The sequence below is a fragment of the Eptesicus fuscus genome, chromosome 6 (genome assembly GCF_027574615.1).
Source record: "Eptesicus fuscus isolate TK198812 chromosome 6, DD_ASM_mEF_20220401, whole genome shotgun sequence".
NCBI classification, from domain to species: domain Eukaryota; kingdom Metazoa; phylum Chordata; class Mammalia; order Chiroptera; family Vespertilionidae; genus Eptesicus; species Eptesicus fuscus.
The window spans coordinates 59,471,159-59,489,716 of NC_072478.1; the positions used below are offsets into that span (position 1 = coordinate 59,471,159).

The 18,558-nt window shown below is 35.9% G+C and overlaps 1 protein-coding gene across 2 annotated transcripts in view; it reads right to left on the minus strand.

Moving 5' to 3' along the window:
* Nucleotides 1–18,558, minus strand: part of NAA15 (N-alpha-acetyltransferase 15, NatA auxiliary subunit) — a 73,094-nt gene that overhangs the window by 15,444 nt on the left and 39,092 nt on the right. For both annotated transcript variants that reach the window (XM_054717720.1, XM_054717719.1), the window contains exons 7-15: nucleotides 18,068–18,187; nucleotides 16,143–16,238; nucleotides 15,897–16,003; nucleotides 13,935–14,007; nucleotides 10,965–11,134; nucleotides 9,700–9,852; nucleotides 8,560–8,688; nucleotides 6,858–7,071; nucleotides 3,472–3,665 (exon numbers count right to left, since the gene is read on the minus strand). In XM_054717720.1, coding sequence (XP_054573695.1) covers nucleotides 3,472–3,665; nucleotides 6,858–7,071; nucleotides 8,560–8,688; nucleotides 9,700–9,852; nucleotides 10,965–11,134; nucleotides 13,935–14,007; nucleotides 15,897–16,003; nucleotides 16,143–16,238; nucleotides 18,068–18,187 — 1,256 coding nt within the window. The remainder of the gene's footprint in view (nucleotides 1–3,471; nucleotides 3,666–6,857; nucleotides 7,072–8,559; nucleotides 8,689–9,699; nucleotides 9,853–10,964; nucleotides 11,135–13,934; nucleotides 14,008–15,896; nucleotides 16,004–16,142; nucleotides 16,239–18,067; nucleotides 18,188–18,558) is intronic.

An 18,558-nucleotide genomic window follows, 5' to 3' on the forward strand; every position in this document is an offset into this window, starting at 1 on the left:
GATAAGGAATGTGTGTACGCACACAATAGGGAAGAAAAATCCAGCTGAGATGAATCCTGGCTGAAGGCAAGGAGAAACATGGGAGGGGCGGTGCATGAGGGAACTCATAAATACCAACGACTGCCCCGTGATAGTTTGGAGAAACAAGAAACACAGTGTCCACCAAGACTTTAGATCTTATATGCCACTAACTGAGTATGAAACTCACTAACTAAACCTCTTCCTATTTTCCTTAACAGGAATTACTAACCTAGTAATGCTTTTATTTATGTTATATATATATATCATCCTCAACTGGAGACACTAAACTTACCATTTATCAGAAGTAAGAATCCTGAAATAAAGGATCATAAAAAAGCAAATAGAGATCATAGGCCCAGACATGCCAGGAGCTTTTAAGTGGCCTACAATGCCAGCTCTGGTTGTGACAGCTTGGTGTAATCTGGCACTGCCACCACATTGAGGACATGGATAAATGTGGTTGGTATTAGATGGGGGGCATCTTGGAGGCAGATATTATAGGGAGAGTGCTATGTGCCTAACAGGTAAGAATAGTATATATTGAAGAACGGTCTATGAAACTGGGTCCATTCCACTAGGCTTCTTACAAATGAAGCACATTCTGTAGGCATTATTTTGTTCTGAGACTCTACAAGATTAGATTACAACTTGACATCTAGTCCAAAACTAGCCATAACAGGCCTGACACAAGGAAAACCCTACAGTCTACAAGGAGGCCTGGTACAGAATTCTGCTTTGCGGGGTACTCAATCCAAATAGATCCTCTCCTTTAAGACCTATAATGCAAGATGTGAAGAGTTACAAAGAAAAAAGTCATTAAGGAAAGTCATGGGGTAGAGAGAAAGTAAGTAGAAAGAATAATGGTGGCAGGCAGTCAGTTATGGTAGTAAAGTAAGCTGAGGATAAAAGTGGCAGTTGAGATTATCCCTGAATAATTTTGCAGCTCTCCATGAGGCCTAAAAGGTCAATTTTCTTTCTTTTTTTCTTTTTAAATCCTCACTGGGAGAGTGAGGATATAAAAAGTGGAAAGGAGGGGGAGGAAGATGCGGGGGGGGGTGGGGGAGTCAGAGAGAGAGGGGGGGAGGGGGGGAGAAACATCTTTGTGAGAGAGACACATCCATTGGTTGGTTGCCTCTCACACGCACCCCCACCAGGGCAGGGATCAGACCTGCAACACAGGTACAAGCCCTTGACTGGAATCGAACCTGCGACCCTCTGGTGAGTAGGTCAATGCTCTAACCACTGAGCAAAGCCAGTGAAAGCCTAAAAGGCCTAAAATTTTCTGTGTTTACTTACTTCCCAGTATACCCTTCAAATAAATTCCCCCAAACAATAAAAAACATCTTTTTTTCCTAGAATATATACAATTATTCGTTAAAAAGGTGTCAATATGTATTTATGAAATCCAAGCTAGATTTCTATATAGTGCTTAAATAGCAATAATGCTATATTACTGTCCATCTTCTCTGGTATAATTCTAAAACTATTTTCTAACTCTATTTGTTAGGTATTATAATTTTCCTTAGTTTTGAAGCATTCAACAATTTTTGAATTTTTACTTACTAGTAAGGCTAAAATTGAACCCTAGGGCAATGTCCTCATTACTATATTGCTTTTAATATAAAAAATTATGCAATTATTTTTACATGGAGTAGGAGGATGTCAAGGGCCAGAAGAGAAACTGCATAGGTATGTTATTAATCAAAATGGCTCATGTGACAATGAATAGCTTATCTTAGTTTCAGCTAAGATATTAGGTTCAAATAGCAAAGTCCAGCCCTGGCTGATTTGGCTCAATGGATAGAGCGTTGGCCTGTGGACTGAATGAAGGGTTCCAGGTTCGATTCTGGTCAAGGGCACATGCCCAGGTTTCGGGCTCAGTCCCCAGTAGGGGCATGCAGGAGGCAGCCGATCAATGATTCTCTCTCATCATTGATGTTTCTATCTCCCTCTCCCTTCCTCATATTAAAAATCTATAATAATAAAAGAGTAATATGCTAATTAGACCAGACGTCCTTTCGGACGTCCTTCCAGATGACCTTCCGGACGAAGCCGGGGCTGCGAGGGAAGCCCAGGACCCGGGTGCCAAAGGGAAGCCAGTGCCGGCAGCTGGGGGAAGGAAGGCCTACTCTTGCACGAATTTCATGCATTGGGCCTCCAGTAAATAAATAAATAGCAAAGTCCAATAAAGAAATACTGTAAACTGACAAATGGGTTAGTTAAAGATACACATATAAAACTCACTTTTTAACAAGTGATTCCCTAAATAAAATCTTGCCAGTATGGCTCAGTCGTTGAGCGTTGACCCATGAACCATGAGGTCACCTGTTGGATTCCCAGTCAGGGCACATGCCCAGGTTGCAGGCTTGTTACCAAGGTAAGGGGCATGCAAGAGGCAGCCAATTGATGTTTTTCTTTCATCAATGTTTCTATCTCTCTCCCTTCTTCTTTCTTAAAAAACAAATCAATAAAAACATTTTTTAAAAAACTTGCCCAGATATAAAAACATGCATGTTTCCACTTATAACAGACACTACATTCTTTTTTTAAAAATATATATTTTATTGATTTTTTACAGAGAGGAAGGGAGAGGGATAGAGAGTTAGAAACATCGATGAGAGAGAAACATCGGTCAGCTGCCTCTTGCACACCCCCTACTGGGGATGTGCCCGCAACCAAGGTACATGCCCTTGACCGGAATCGAACCTGGGACCCTTGAGTCCGCAGGCCGACGCTCTATCCACTGAGCCAAACCGGTTTTCGGCCACTATATTCTTTTATTTTTTTAATATATTTTATTTTTTTTTTTACAGAGAGAAAGGGAGAGGGATAGAGAGTTAGAAACATCAATGAGAGAGAAACATCGATCAGCCGCCTCCCGCACACCCCCCACTGGGGATGTGCCCGCAACCAGGGCACATGCCCTTGACCGGAATCGAACCTGGAACCCTTCAGTCCGCAGGCCGACACTCCATCCACTGAGCCAAACCAGTTAGGGCCACTATATTCTTTATACATATATTTTCGCTAGCCCTAACATCTTTTCCTAGTAGAGAATTTTTCTAGTCCCATTTTACAGATGAAAAAAAACACCAGAGAGGTTAGACATAGGGTCCTAGACACACAGTGAAGTGTAAGAACTGATATGTGGACCCAGATCAAAATGACTCAAAAGCCCAAATTTTCCACTACACCATCTGGACCAGCGGTCGCCAACCTTTCAGACCTCCTGGTCCGTGGACTACAGGTTGGCGACCGCTGATCTAGACTACCCTGGATCAGTTTTAAACGTGAAAAGTGATCAAGGAAAAAAAGGAAGATGACTAAATTGAAAAATTGATTTTTTTGCTCTCAAATCTGTAACAAAATGATTGACTAAGATACTTTAAAATGATAATAGTTGGTCATGAAACTTCACGCAATTGTGTTATAAACACTAGTATCAAGTACCTTTGCCAGTTTCTCAGGGATAAGTTCTTCTTTTGGACCTCCAATTTCCTCATCATCGTCATCCTTCTTCTTTTTCTGATTTCTCTGCTGCTTTTCTTTTTCTGCATTTTTTTTCTCTTCCTCTAGCTGGGCTTTCTTTTGAGCTCTTCTTTGTTTATTACGTAGTTTCTTTAGTTCTTTATCAGACATGTTTGCTGTAGGCAATAAGTGTTAATTAACAGAACTGTAAGCCTATTAATCAGATTAGTAATGATCATTTCTAAATATTCTCATACAAACTCCCATAAATATTACATTATATATGTTCATATGCCAATGTGTAACTAGCCTTTTAATGGCGCCACAATTTGATAGAAAACCCTGTAACAGCTTCAAAAATCTTTTGAAAACAGATGAAGACTTGGTGCTGTAACCACAGCAAAGCATAAAAGTATAAGAGTTCCTACAGCAATATCAAACTACTTAACAATTCTAGGAATATAACAAGTTGTTTCATATCTCTATGGTTTTCTACTATGCTTTCTCCTTGCCACGCCTTCTCTAACCTTGTCAAACTTACTCATTCTCCACTCTGTGCTGCCACTGACAAATAAAGCACTGGTGCTTTATTTGATTAATAACAGAATGGGGCAAAAGTAGGTTTACCGTTGTTCGTATGGAAAGTAAAATTATTAATAAATAATAATACAATAATACAGTTTCATATAATCACAACGGTAAGCCTACTTTTGCCCCACCCTGTATTTTGCTTGTCACAAAGCTTGGTGTACACATCTGTCTCTGATTTCGATTTTGAGCAACTTGGTGGCAGAGACCGTGTCGTATTTATCATCTTTGTATTCTCAGGGCCTCACAGCATACCAAAATACACAAAAAAACATGAAATATTTGCTAATGAACTAATGGTAAATTAAAACAAGGACACTGAGCCTTAGCCTTAGAGGGTCGGACTGTGGACTGAAGGGTCCCAGGTTCGATTCCAGTCAAGGGCAAATACAAAGAACCACCCTAAAATGAATGTGTAAAGTATATGTACACATAAAACTCGGAAATTAAAATTGTGTATAAAGGAAACTGCACCTTTCATAGGGATAACCATTTGAAAGGAGATAACCTTTGGGTAGGAGGAAAGTGAAAGATTTCTCATATTTGTTAAGGATATTTCTGAATTGTTTCAATGTTGTATAGTTAATTGTGTATTATTTGTACAACATGAGAAAGAGTAGAAAGCCAGGACGTGTGAACAAAAAGGTAAATAAAAAAGTCAGGGGATCTCAGCTCTCAGCTTCAACTATAAATTGTCCTGTAGAATCTTACTGGTATCTTTTTTGAACTTGAAGAAACAACAGGTAGCAACAGATTCTAGAGAAATCTGTACAGTGATTTTAATGTGTGACCTTAGAAATTTCTAAACTGTTCTTGCCTAACAGGAAATAAAATTTAATCATGAATTAACAACAACAAAAACTCCAAAGGTATTTAACAGAAGGAAGAATATACAATGCAACCAACTATAACATCAGAAGAGAAATAAATTTAGGAGTAAAGAAAAAAATCTGACACACTCTTTATGCCTCAACTCCTGTAACATTTTTGTCATGAGTCACAAAATATTTGGACGTACAATTAATTTATATCCTTCTACATGTATGCTAGATCACTTTCATTCTGAGATTATTTTCCAAATAATTATCTAAGAAAGATTTCTCCCTACATACACTGACACCCTGCCATGAAAAAGGCATATTAAGCCCGGCTGGCATGATTCAGTGGTTGAGTGTCAACCTATAACCAGAAGAATGGCATGGTTCGATTCCTGGTCAGGGCACGTGCCCAGGTTGCGGGTGTGCAGGAGGCAGCTGATCAAGGATTCTCTCTCATCATTGATGTTTCTATCTCTCTCTCTCCTTCTCCCTTCCTCTCTGAAGTCAATAAAAATATATTTTAAAAAGGCATATTAAAAACTGGTCAAATGATAAGTCACTGGACAATTTTAATAGCTTAATTCCAAGCTGGCTTTTAATTTTCAAGCAATATTCATCTTTTAGTAGGTTAATTACAAATTATTATTAAAAAGAGGAATAACTAGACATACTGGCAGTCAACATTAATGTAGAATGCCAACATTATTTATATAGTTAGCAAATTATAGTACTGGAGCTAGCAATTTACAATATTGAATAAACCAAACTTTTTTTTTAAATATATTTTATTGATTTTTTACAGAGAGGAAGAGAGAAAGATAGTTAGAAACATCGATGAGAGAGAAACATGGATCAGCTGCCTCCTGCACACCCCCCACTGGGGATGTGCCCGCAACCAAGGTACATGCCCTTGACCGGAATCAAACCCAGGACCCTTCAGTCCACAGGCCGACGCTCTATCCACTGAACCAAACCGGTTTCGGCGAAAGTCAACTTCTTAAAAGCTAATGATCAATTACAAATTCTTAACTTTTGAAAATATAAACAGTACTTTTCTTTTTTTAATATATTTTTATTGATTTTAGAGAGGAAGAGAGAGAAACATCAGTGATGAGAAGAATCATTGATTGTCTGCCTCCTGCACGCCCCCTACTGGGGATCGAGCCCACAACTCGGGCATGTGCCCGTGACCTGAACCGAACCTGGGGCCCTTCAGTCCTCAGGCAGATGCTCTATCCACTAAGCAAAACTGGCTAGGGGAACAGTATTTTTCTTTTGTTGCTTAGAGAAATTCACAAAGTGACTGTCATCATTTTCTAAACATGTACAGTACCTTCAGTATCCTCTGGATTCCCCCCCGCCCATACCAAAATCCCCGGACACTGAAGTCCATTATATAATGAAGCAGTATTTGCATATAGGCTACAACATGGTATGACCAAACATCACTTCGTTTACATGGATTCAGTATAGTGCTTTGGCACGTGATAAATTCAAGTTTTACATTTGAAACTTTCTGGGATCTCCCACTTATTTATTTATTTATTTTAATTCTCACCCACGGCTATGATCCTATTGATTTTTATAGAGAGAGGAAGGGGAAGAGTGAAAGAGAGAGAAACACCGATGTGAGAGAGAAACATTGATTGTGCACCTGACTGGGGATCAAACCTACAACCCAGGTACGTGCCCTGACCAGGAATCAAATCCATAACCTTTTTTAACACGGGATGATGCTCCAACCAAATAAGCAGCCGGGTCAGGGCCCCCTTCATTATTTTCAACCCATGTTTGGTTGAATCCACAGACGCAAAACCCACAGATGTGAAGGGCTGGTTATAGTATCTTCCCAGAGAATGCTTAACAAACTGCTCAGGAAAAATTTATATATTACACAAAAACATAAATACACATACTCATACCACAGCAAACAATAAGAGTTCTTTGTATATTATACCATACCTGTATCAGCTTCACGTTCTTTATTCTCATCTGTAAGGGGGTTGTCATGAAGCTTCAAATAGATCTCTATAGCAATTCTTGCTGCCTTGAAGTAAAATGGATGCTGTCGAAGTACATCTTCTAGTTTTAATAAGTCCACATATGATCTAAGGGTAATCTTCCTCATACAGTATGTATGAAAGTCAAACTGGTCATCAGTGATTTCTATAAAATGCTAACAAAATTGTCTTTTTTATTATATTGAAATAGAGCAATACCAAAGAAAACTACAAAACTCAAAGCCTTGGAACTAGTGTTCTAAGCATAAAAACATTAGTAAAATAACATAAAAAGTTACAATCATTCAATATACTAAACACTTTGCAAATAAGCAAATATAATTGGCCATCACCAATTAGCAAAATATATACACATACAAAGCACTGAATTACTTGTTGGATGAAAAGGAAACACAATGCTTTAAAACATTTATTTATTCCTTTCTTAATTAACCTATATAATAAAGAGCTAATATGCTAATTAGACTGAACAGCAGGACGACCTTCTGGACAACCTTCCAGCGACCATCCAGACACCTTCCGTACAAAGCCGGGGCTGCAAGGGCCAGCCAAGGCTGCGAGGGGCTGAGTCCCTTGCACAAATTTCATGCATCGGGCCTCTAGTACTTAAATAAAACTATCATGATAAATCAAACAGTATACATAATGATGTAATATAGTAAGATTTGCATAAACATTCAGTTTTTACGTTTAGAACGATTTGCAAAATATTATAATATTCAGTATTTGGTAACTTTTATAAGGATGCAAATCTGAATGCTATGAAATGGTAATGCTGGTATGTAGAAATCAATTAGCAAGTAAATCAGGCAACCAGAAGCTAACACAATTCAACTAAGCTCTGGGGTTCTCTACTTAACAAAAGAAGCATGAAATTATATAACATATTTTTATCTAAGAAAAACCCCACAAAAAATAATCAAAAGTGAAGAGGACTACGAAAACAATTAATTTATAAAAAATGAGGAATTACATAGGCCAGTGGTCGGCAAACCGCAGCTCACGAGCCACATGCAGCTCTTTGGCCCCGAGTGTGGCTCTTCCACAAAATACCACGTGTGGGCGCGCATGCACAGTGCGATTGAAACTTCATGGCCCATGAGCAGAAGTCGGTTTTCGGCCTGGGCGAGTCTATTTTGAAGAAGTGGCGTTAGAACACTCAATGGGGCCAAAGAGCCACATGTGGCTCACAAGCCGCGGTTTGCCGACCACTGACATAGGCTATTCAAATATTGTAAAAAGGCTTCAAAGCTCCCATCTCATAAATATCAAGGGAATATGGTATCCCTAATCAAATCTACAACAAACAGGTTTCTAGGATAACTTAATGCACTTTGTATGTGTTACTAAAGGAACAGCAGCTATTTCAAAGAAACATTAAAAAAAAAATTACTGAAAACCTAAGATACAAACTTTCCATAAATATTTTTACATGAATTCTTGCAGGAAGAGTAAACAATGGGAAAGTCTGCAGAAAATGCAGTCTATAATATTTTCATTATAAAAACTGAAAAATGTAAATACTAATATTTAGAAATCACTTACTGTTACTTATAAAGAGAAAGGAAAAAACAATAGGATTTACCCCAATTTTTAATATTTAAGAGAATAAAATGAAAAACTTGTATGTTCAGGGTACTTACTCTCTCAATTTCATGACATTTCTTAAGTGCTTCACCAAATTTATTCATTGTCTTATAAGCCTGGGCACATTCTGTCTGGAACCACATGCATTGCATTTCATTCAAATTCTCTACCGCTGATGTTCCTTCCTATGTGAAAATCACACATATTCAAGAACATTTCTTACCAAATACATTATTCTACCACAGGATTTCAGAAAAAGATGGTCAAGGAATCTGAATTATTTCAAAATCATTTTGTTTTTTAACCCATTCTTAGATTAAGAGGGAATAGTTAAAATGTGAAAGAAACTGATATTTCCTTTTTTTAAAAATTATATTTCTAACCACACAAAAAAAATGTACCTCTGTAAACAACTAATCAAAATATTTATATAATTGGGTTTGGAGAGTAACTTAAGAAACAGAACACTAGGCACATAGCAGTTACTTGATTAATATTAATTTCCTTCATCCCTAAAAAAATTAATCTGAACATCCATCAATATAAATCAGTTTCAAAACCCATTGTACAACCATCTAAAAAGTTAGTAATGTTTTATGCTAATAATGTGACTTAAAATCCTGACTATTTTTATGTTAAAAATATTAGAAACTGCCCAGCCAGTGTTGCTCGGTGGTTGAGCATTGACCTATGAACCAGAAGTTCACAGTTCGATTCCAGGTCAGGGGACATGCCTGGGTTGCAGGCTTCACACCCAGTAAGGGGCATGCAGAAGGCAGCCAATCAATGGTTTTACCTCATCATTGATGTCTCTTTCTCTCTCTCTCTCCCTTTCTCTCTCTCTCTCTCTCTTTGAAATCAATAAAAATATTTTTTTAAATATATTTTATTGATTTTTTACAGAGAGGAAGGGAGAGGGATAGAGAGTTAGAAACATCGATGAGAGAGAAACATTGATCAGCTGCCTCCTGCACACCCCCTACTGGGGATGTGCCTGCAACCAAGGTATGTGCCCTTTGACCGGAATCGAACCCGGGACTTCTCAGTCCACAGGCTGACGCTCTATCCACTGAGCCAAACCGGTTTCGGCTAAAAATATATTTTTAAAAATATATATTAGAACCAAACTTTGACAATAAGTAAGGTATACAAGTATGAACTGTTTATTCTTAAGTAAGACTATTAGCTGTACAAACCCTTGTAAACTTTGAGCACATTTCTTCAGCCTCCTTTATCAGATTGGCTTTTAGCATATATTTTGCACACTTGGAGTTGATAAATCTGTCTGCTGTGTCCAAAGCCTGGGCTTCATCCATCCATCTCGCAGCTTCTTTAATATTCCCAGCATGCTTCCAGGGTACAAAAACAAAATAAACCGGTCAGTATGCTAATATTCCTATGCAAGTAATTAGTTACCTATTGATAAATGACTGAAACCACAAGTGAAAGGTATTCTTCTGACTAATCAATGCAGATGCATAAATTCTGCTATAAGTTCTGATACTTTTCTGGCCATGTAGAATATAGGTTCTCTAATAGTAAAGACTTATTTTAATATTATTGACAACTGTTATAACCTCATTGCCTACAATAGTATCTAGCATACAGTGAATACTCAAAAATAATGGTTGAATCAAAGAATAAATAATAAATAATAAATTAAATCTTTAAGTGAGAACAACATTAATGTAAAGGTCATAAAAGGCAAAGGGATGACCAATTTCTACTCAAAGGAACCATGGAAACATTACTGATTAGGACCATTAGTGAACATTCCACAGTGACCCTAACTAGTCCATTTGGCAAAGCCACAAAACTAATGAACATAACCTGGCTTTGAAAAGTGCTTTTAAACATTACTTAATTTCTTTATTTTTGGTAAATAAATTATTGGTTCCCCAGTAAGTTTTATTACTAAATTATATTTGTATCTTAATATAATTTATTTTATTTTAAGATGATACTAAAACATAAGTTTAGAAATTCTCATACAAGACCCAAGAATTGAGGAAGCAAAAGATATAATATGTAAAATTCAGAATAGAATCTTTAGTTTAATTTCATTAACATTACCAGATACTGATATATGATCAAACTCAAATGTTAACAGAAACAAATATTTCACAGCAAATATAATTACTTTTGATTACTTACACTCTTACTACTTAAAACCAAAAAAATAACCAGATACATGTGTGAGAATGTATGAAAATATATAATAACCACATATAAATAACCATATATATGTATCTATATATACATATAGATATGAATGATCCAATTAGCATGACCATGACAAGTGTAACAGTAATCAGACTAAGAATGTACTATACCTGTTACTTCATGTTTTATGAGCTGTCAAATAGTCATTGTTCTTATAGTACTAAGAATCAATAAAATATAGAAAAAAATTTCTAAGTCTCATTACTCTACAAGAAAAAAAAAGGGAATAGATTTTTACCTTATAGATTTTAGCTTTCACAAGAAAGAGTTCTATCAACGTAGGTGTACTTTCAATAGCGGTATTTATGTATTCAAGAGCGATAGATGGCTGACCAATTTTGTCATAATGTTGTGCCAAGTAGTACTGAACCCAAAGTAATGTGGTTGGCGGTTCCTCTTTTCCATCATCTTTAAAAAGTAGGGGAGACAGGTGGAAGAGGAAAGAAACCAAGATTAGTCACTATATATATCTATATTAAGAGGATACCCACCTCAAAATGGGCATTTTATCTTTATTAATAAAGAAAGTAGTTTGAACCATGTCACTTATGTAGCTGCTGCAAAATTACCCCTAAATGTACTAATATAAGATCTTTGGATGGGATCACACTTTCTGTTCTCTATCTAGCACCTAGCCCAATGCCTTGCATTTAGTAAGAACTTTACATAATAAACATGGTGGGTAAATGAAATCAAAGCTATATTACCTAAAAGGAAACTGAAAGGGGTGGGGAAAGACAAGTTGTACTAGAACTATGAGTGTCTATTGACCAGGAATTTATATATGAGAAAAGGGGGAAAAAAAAGGCAAAAGAAATTTTCCATTAATGTGAGGTTAAAAAAAAAAAAAAAAAAAAAGAACAAGGCCCAACTGTTTAATTGGGTTTCTCACTATGTACTGAAGTATATATATATATATATATTTATGATGTGGTTAAATTCTGGTGATTATAATATTCTTGATATACATTAATATTATGGTGAATATGCAACAATTCATAATTGGGATAGAATAAAAACTATACACAAAAAAGAGATAAGTAAAAATACTTATTCTATGTTTTATTTCATAATTTAACTTTTATATACTCATAAGAAAATGTGTAAGTTAAATACACAACCCACACATTAAAGAGTGCTTTTATAACACAAATTTCTAAAATCAGAGAATTGTTCTTTGCTTTCAAAGAAAGCAATAGATTGCTTATTTTTTTCCTGGTAAAAGTAGGATGGCTCAGTGGACAAACAATAGGAGTGGAACTCACCAACTCCCGATCTGATAGATCTGCAACTAAATACTGCATATTCTTGGGCATGTCATTGAACCTCTTCCACATTTGTAAAATATGTAGGAAAATGCTGATAATCAAAGGAATATTATGATGATTAACCAATGAAACCATGGTAACGCCTTCTAAATAGTATTAAAATTAATCTGAGACCTAGAAATTATGATGAAAAAAACAGCAGTGAGCACCCCAGGTCCCATATTGGGCTTTCCCACTGCAAGAACCAGAGCTCCTTGGGGAAAAAACAATTGATTCCAGGTCCATTATGGGCAGTGTATAAGATAAACTGGAATAACCAAATTGCAAGGAAGCTATCAACTACTACCATGGTATAAGAAGGCTGGAACCATTGAAACTGCAATGACTTGCCCTAGCTGATTTGGCTCAGTGGATAGAGCATCAGCCTGCAGACTGAAGGGTCCTGGGTTCGATTCCGGTCAAGGGCACATCACATGCCCAGGTTGTGGGCTTGATTCCCAGTAAGGGGCGTGTAGGAGGCAGATAATCAATGATTCTCTCTCATCATTGATGTTTCTATCTCTCCTCCCCTCTCCTTTCCTCTCTGAAATCAATAAAAAATATATTTTAAAATTGCAAAGACATTAAACAGCAAATATGTTTAAATCCAGGAATTCATAATACCTTTGAAACATGTACTAGCCATCTTTGAAGGATGCTACTAACTAAACCAATTCATTATTTTGAAAACTGGTAAAGAACGGGGAAGAGGAAAAAAAAAAAAAGGTAGAAGAGGCAGGGAGAAAAAGCAGCATTTATCTTGTTTTTCCTATGCATAATGAAATACTGGATAAGCACAAATAGATCGAAAAAATTTACTTTAAGGTAACAAAAAATGAATGATGGAATATAATCAGTTTTTAATTTCTACCAGTTGCTAACATGTATAACAAATACTATATTTCTCTTGATGGAAGAACATACCACCACCCATCATCTTTTAAGTCTCATCAAGCCTCTGTCCATTAGAAGTGTCTGTGATCATGGACTTGTCCTGTATCTGCCCTGTCCTATATGGTAGGCAGTCACTTCAGATGTCTATTGAGCAGCATTTAAAATGAGGCTATTGCAACTGAGAAACTGAATTTTTAATTTTTTTATAGCCATATGTGGCTAATGGCTATCAAGCTAGAACAACTGTACATCCAACTACCAATTTATAATAAATTCTGAAAACAGAGGAATAATATGTTAAACACCACCATGGGAGTACAGTCAGCAAAATCTAGACTGTAGAAAAACTCAAGAATATCTAATTTCTTTAACCAAAAAGTTGCAGCGAGAAGATAGAAAAAAAGCCTATAGATTAAAAGAGAGTTAAGAGACATCAACCAAATTCAAAGTATAGATTTCATCTGGATATTCATTCAAACTATCTTCAAACACAAACAGAAAAAAATGATGTGTCTAAGATAACTGGAAATATAAGCATGGACCTTTTTTTCTTTGATATTAAGGAAGTATTAATGTTCAGGTGTGGTGATGATATTATGGCCACCATCTTCAGAATAGTAAAATATTTCAATGAAATTATGTGATGTTTGGGATTGCTTCAGAATAACATGGCAGTAGAAGGAAATAGGTAAGAATATAAATGAAAAAAGTTTGGCCAGGACATAAAAATAACTGGAGCTGGGTGGTAGGTAAATGGATAATCATCTATTTTGGAGATGTTTTTAATTTTACATAAAATGTGTTTAAATAAGCTAATGTGATTTTCTTCCTTCCAAAATATTTCCACACAATGTTTAAATTAATGCATCTCTAGCTTAAAGGGGAAAATCATTTACATTTACTAAACTTATTGCCTAAATAAGGAACAGTAATGATCTTCTAATTAAGAATTTCACAGTACATTAAAAATTTCAAGATATTTTTAAAACCAAAACTTGAAAACTTACCATTGGGGTTAAATAACCGGCAGCTTTTTAGAGAGGTTTCATAACCTACTACTAATTCTTCTATGATTGCCACCTAGAGTACAAATACACAAGCACACTTTAGTAAAAAATTTATATATATATATATATTTTATATATATGTCATGTATATATGTCATATATGTATGTATGTATGTATGTATGTATGTGCAAAATGTGTCATTTACTTTTAAAGGGCTATATAAACATTCACACACACTTTTATAAATCTCTTAATCTGTGGATAAAAATTTAAAAGCAAGTCCCCAGCCAGTGTGGCTCAATTAGTTATCACCCCATACACCAAGAGGTCACCAGTTTGATCTCTGGTAGGAGGCATGCAGGAAGCAGCCAATCAATGTTTCTATCTCTCTCTCCCTCTCCCTTTCTCTCTCTCTAAAATCAATAAAAACGTATTTGTTAAAAGCTTAAAAGCAAGTAAACCATAAGTCTTGTGTATAAGACATAGCTTTTAAAAAACTTACTGGCAACTCCTTTCCCTGCTAGAAAATAAAGCATCAAATTGAACTAGAAATCAGAAAAAGGTTGGACAAAAAGAAATAATGTTGTGGATGATTTTTATCTCAATCCATATAAATAAAATCCAAATTAGCATTTATTCTTCAGAAATCAAAATTAAATACTATGTGAAACGAACTCTCAATTTCATAATCCAGAGGAAAGCATTAATAAAAATCAACATGGAACAGTAGATGGGTTTCTGAGGTCCAGGAGAGTGAGTGGGTGTCCATGTTCTTCTGGCTTCTCCTGAGTCATGACTATACTACTTGTTCCTATCTTCCTAAGAAAGCTGTGAATACTTTTAGCTTATTAAATGGACTTCTATTACTACAGAAGCTCTCTTTAATGACCTCAACTTAACTGATCCAACAGATTAACACCAGCTCTCTCCATTACCTCAGAAAATTGTGAGGACTGAATGGCCACAGCTAGGTTATTCTGGCGCGCCCATGTTCTTCTGCTCCCACAAGTTGAGCTACATGCTTACTAAGTTTTGTTTTCCCAAACCTGTTTAAATCAGTTGCATTTATTATCATCATTACAAAATTTAATTCAGTATTATGTAAACTTAAGAAATGAGAATAAAAAGAAAGAACTGTTTCTATAAGTTGAGTACTATGGAAAGACTCAAGGATAAATTAGATATTTTTAACCAATTTAGATTTAAATGAGACAACCATATATACCATTAAAATATATAGGAATTCTACAATTAAAACTGCTTTGCAATCATCAAGTTCTCTAGCCAAACTGAAAATAACAGACCACATTTTATAAATGTGATTTATGCAAGAAAAAAAAAGCGAAAGTCATCAATAAAGCCCATGCCTTGGGCCTTGCAACAAAAGACTGGCAAATAAGTGTACCTTATGTGCTTTAGGTTAGTGTTTAGCATGTTTAATTTGTCCCATCTTTCTGATTCTTCACTGTAACTGATTTTTTTTTATCCAACCAACATGTCTTGATGCCACTGTACTTGCAAGCAAAATAATCTAAATTAAGATCAAAACATCCTCTTAACAAGCATTTGAATATTGTAATATATAGCTAAAAGAGTAAGTTAGCTTATTGGGACAGCAAATAAACTCTTCTGACAGAACTTTTTATACTAAATAAAAAAGGAGACATATTACTGAGCTAAAGCTTAGTTTAAAAAAAGAAATCACTTCTGAGTTTCACCATGAGCAGGGATTAGAAAAATATTGAAGAAATCACTACCTTACCAACTTTTCATACCTACACTAACTTAAAACAAATAAGTACTAAATTAAAGAAAGAAGAGGCACAGGTGCATTTAACCTATGAGCTAGGAAGACTGATACTAGATTCACGAAATGTGTACTATGTGCAGATAAGCAAGAATCAATTATTCCAAATACTAAGCAAAGAAATGATAGTTTTAAAAAATGTATTTTGCTTTACCTTTTCTTTATCTTTGTATAATGACCTCAAAGTATTGAAGACTGGTGGACAACCCTTGCTGAAGTTCATCCTTAAGAACTTATCCAAACATTCCTTAAACTTCTCACCTTGGAAGAAAAAAATCCTGTTGACTTACAATTACCCAGACAACTCTAACAATGCCTACTAATATGCACCCTTATATGTTTAAAACCAAGGAAACTGTAAATCATACCATCATTGTCATTCCCTTGCAATTATACTCACCACATAAAAAGTTTAATGGCAGTCTTCTTGGCACCAGTCCCCTGGGATATTTAGTCCAGGCCTCCTCATAAATTTTTAGTCGTTCTAACATAGTAGCTGCAGACCAAAAAAAATTATTTTTATATTTAACTATAACTATATTTTTCTAACAAATTACAAATTTCTCAAGGTATATAAATATGATATTAAACAAAATTTGCAGACGGGAAGAAAATTATTTATAATCTAACCATTTAAATGTATCAACAATCATTTCAGAATATTTACTTCCTTCTAATACTTTCACATTTTAAATATCTATACTCATATAAAATACATAACTTTCTTTATCCTCTTCTATTCTAGGCAGCCTTTCAAAATCTGAGGACTGCTATACTGTAGTTCTGAGAATGGCTCAATTATTGTATTTCCATAATGGCTTCTTCCACTATTCTCTTCAACCTCTCCTTTTCTTTCTTCTTCTTTTTTTAATGACCAGATCTGTCTTGTACTTTATTTATTTTTAAGTATGTTTTTATTGACTTTTAGAGGAAGGGAGAGGGATAGATAGAAACATCAATACAAGAGAAACACCATTGATGGGCTGCCTCCTGCATGCCCCCCGACTAGGGATCTAGCCCACAACCCAGGCATGTGCTCTGACCGGGAATTGAACTGATGACCTCTTGGTTCATGGGTTGGTGCCTAACCACTGAGCACACCGGTTGGGGCAACCTCTCCTTTTCTAACTCCTGTTCTCTGATTTACTTTGGAGCTTCTGGATCTGTCCCCTACCTTCCATTTCTCTTTATTTATTTCTTTTGTATATTCTTTTTTACACTCAGTTGAGAGCTTTCCTCAGTTCATCAATCTTCTACTTCACTAATTTCCCCTCAGTTATGGCCTCTCTTTTATTCAATCAAGAGTCTTAAGTCGCTAAGTAGGTTTTTCGTTTCCCAGATTCCTAATGATATTTTCTCATCACTATTCACATTTCATGGCTGCCATTCCCTGTCCTTATTCCTGTGCTGGTGTTCTAGGATAGTATGACATTGTTACAAAGTTCCTCCTGCATATCTCATTGTATCAGAAATGGCTCAATACCAGTCTTGAGAAAAACATAGCTTCAAATCAGATTCTCTTGGCTGAGGAACAGGCAGGCCTATCCATAGATAACATGTTTCTGGGCCTGTCCTCACAAGTGGGTCCTGTTCATGGGAGAGGGTGATGGAGGAAATTGGGGAGGAGAGTGGGGAAGAGTCTCAAAAGCCAAGTTTATTTGAGTGATGGAAATTTAGTCCCTCTTCCCACATAGCAGCTATATTCATGTGCCCCGGCAGGCCATTCTGCTGTGGCCACAGGTTACCACAGAAGTTAGGTTTGCTTCTTTCCTTTAGGGAGACATCTCCATTCCTAACAATGGAAATTTCCCCTTCATGCTTTTGATGCTGCTATATGCATTTGTGAATTTTTTTAATTTGATTTTTAAAAAGATTTTAAATTGATTTTTAGGAAGGGAGAGGGGGGGAGAGAGAGCAACATCAATGTGAGAGAGACACATAGACCAGCTGCCTCCTGCACACCCACTACCAGGGATCAAACCTGAAACCCAGGCATGTGCCCTGACTGGGGAATTGAACCAGCAATCTTTTGGTGCATGAGACTGCCCAACCAACTGAGCAACACTGGCCAGGGCACATTTGTGAATTTTTAAAAGTTGTTTCTAAATTTTTCTCTCAACTATTTCTATGAATTTATGTAGCAGTTTCAGAAAACGCTGTTTGCCATATTAAATGGAAGTTTACAAATGTACTTTTGTATTTGGATTCTGATCCAATTCTTAACTACTTATTTTTCTAGTTATGCTTTTGAATGAGTTAATAAAATACATGTTAATAACAAAAGAAACAATTAAAACTTAGAAAGTAAGTTTTAAATAATGCTACCTGGCTTGAGTGCCTTTTCCAGGCCTTTGTAATAGGCCCAGTTTTCAGGATTTCTCTCCTGTAATCCTCTATATACATCAGCTGCATCTTCCAAGCGACATAACTGCAACAGAAGTTCCCCTGATAAAACACAAATGAAGTTAACTACGTATTTTCTGGTTATAACTTTAACTTTTCCTCAAATTTTAAAATCTCTTCAATGTTGGGAAGTAGATGGATTTGGTATTCTCCTGAGTTCCCGACTCCTTCAACAAGACTATTTACCATGTAATATTATGGTCTCTCCCTTTTTGAAGTTCATATTTAGAAATGCCATTCTCATCACATCCTCAATTTATTCAGATATTTGTCTAACTCCAAGGTACTTCCCAAATTCTTTGAACTCAATCACCAAACCCATCACCTACTACTTAATTATTCCTGACATCATATGGACAATTTAACATCCAAATTAATGACCTAGCCCAATAACCTAAATTTATCATTTTTTT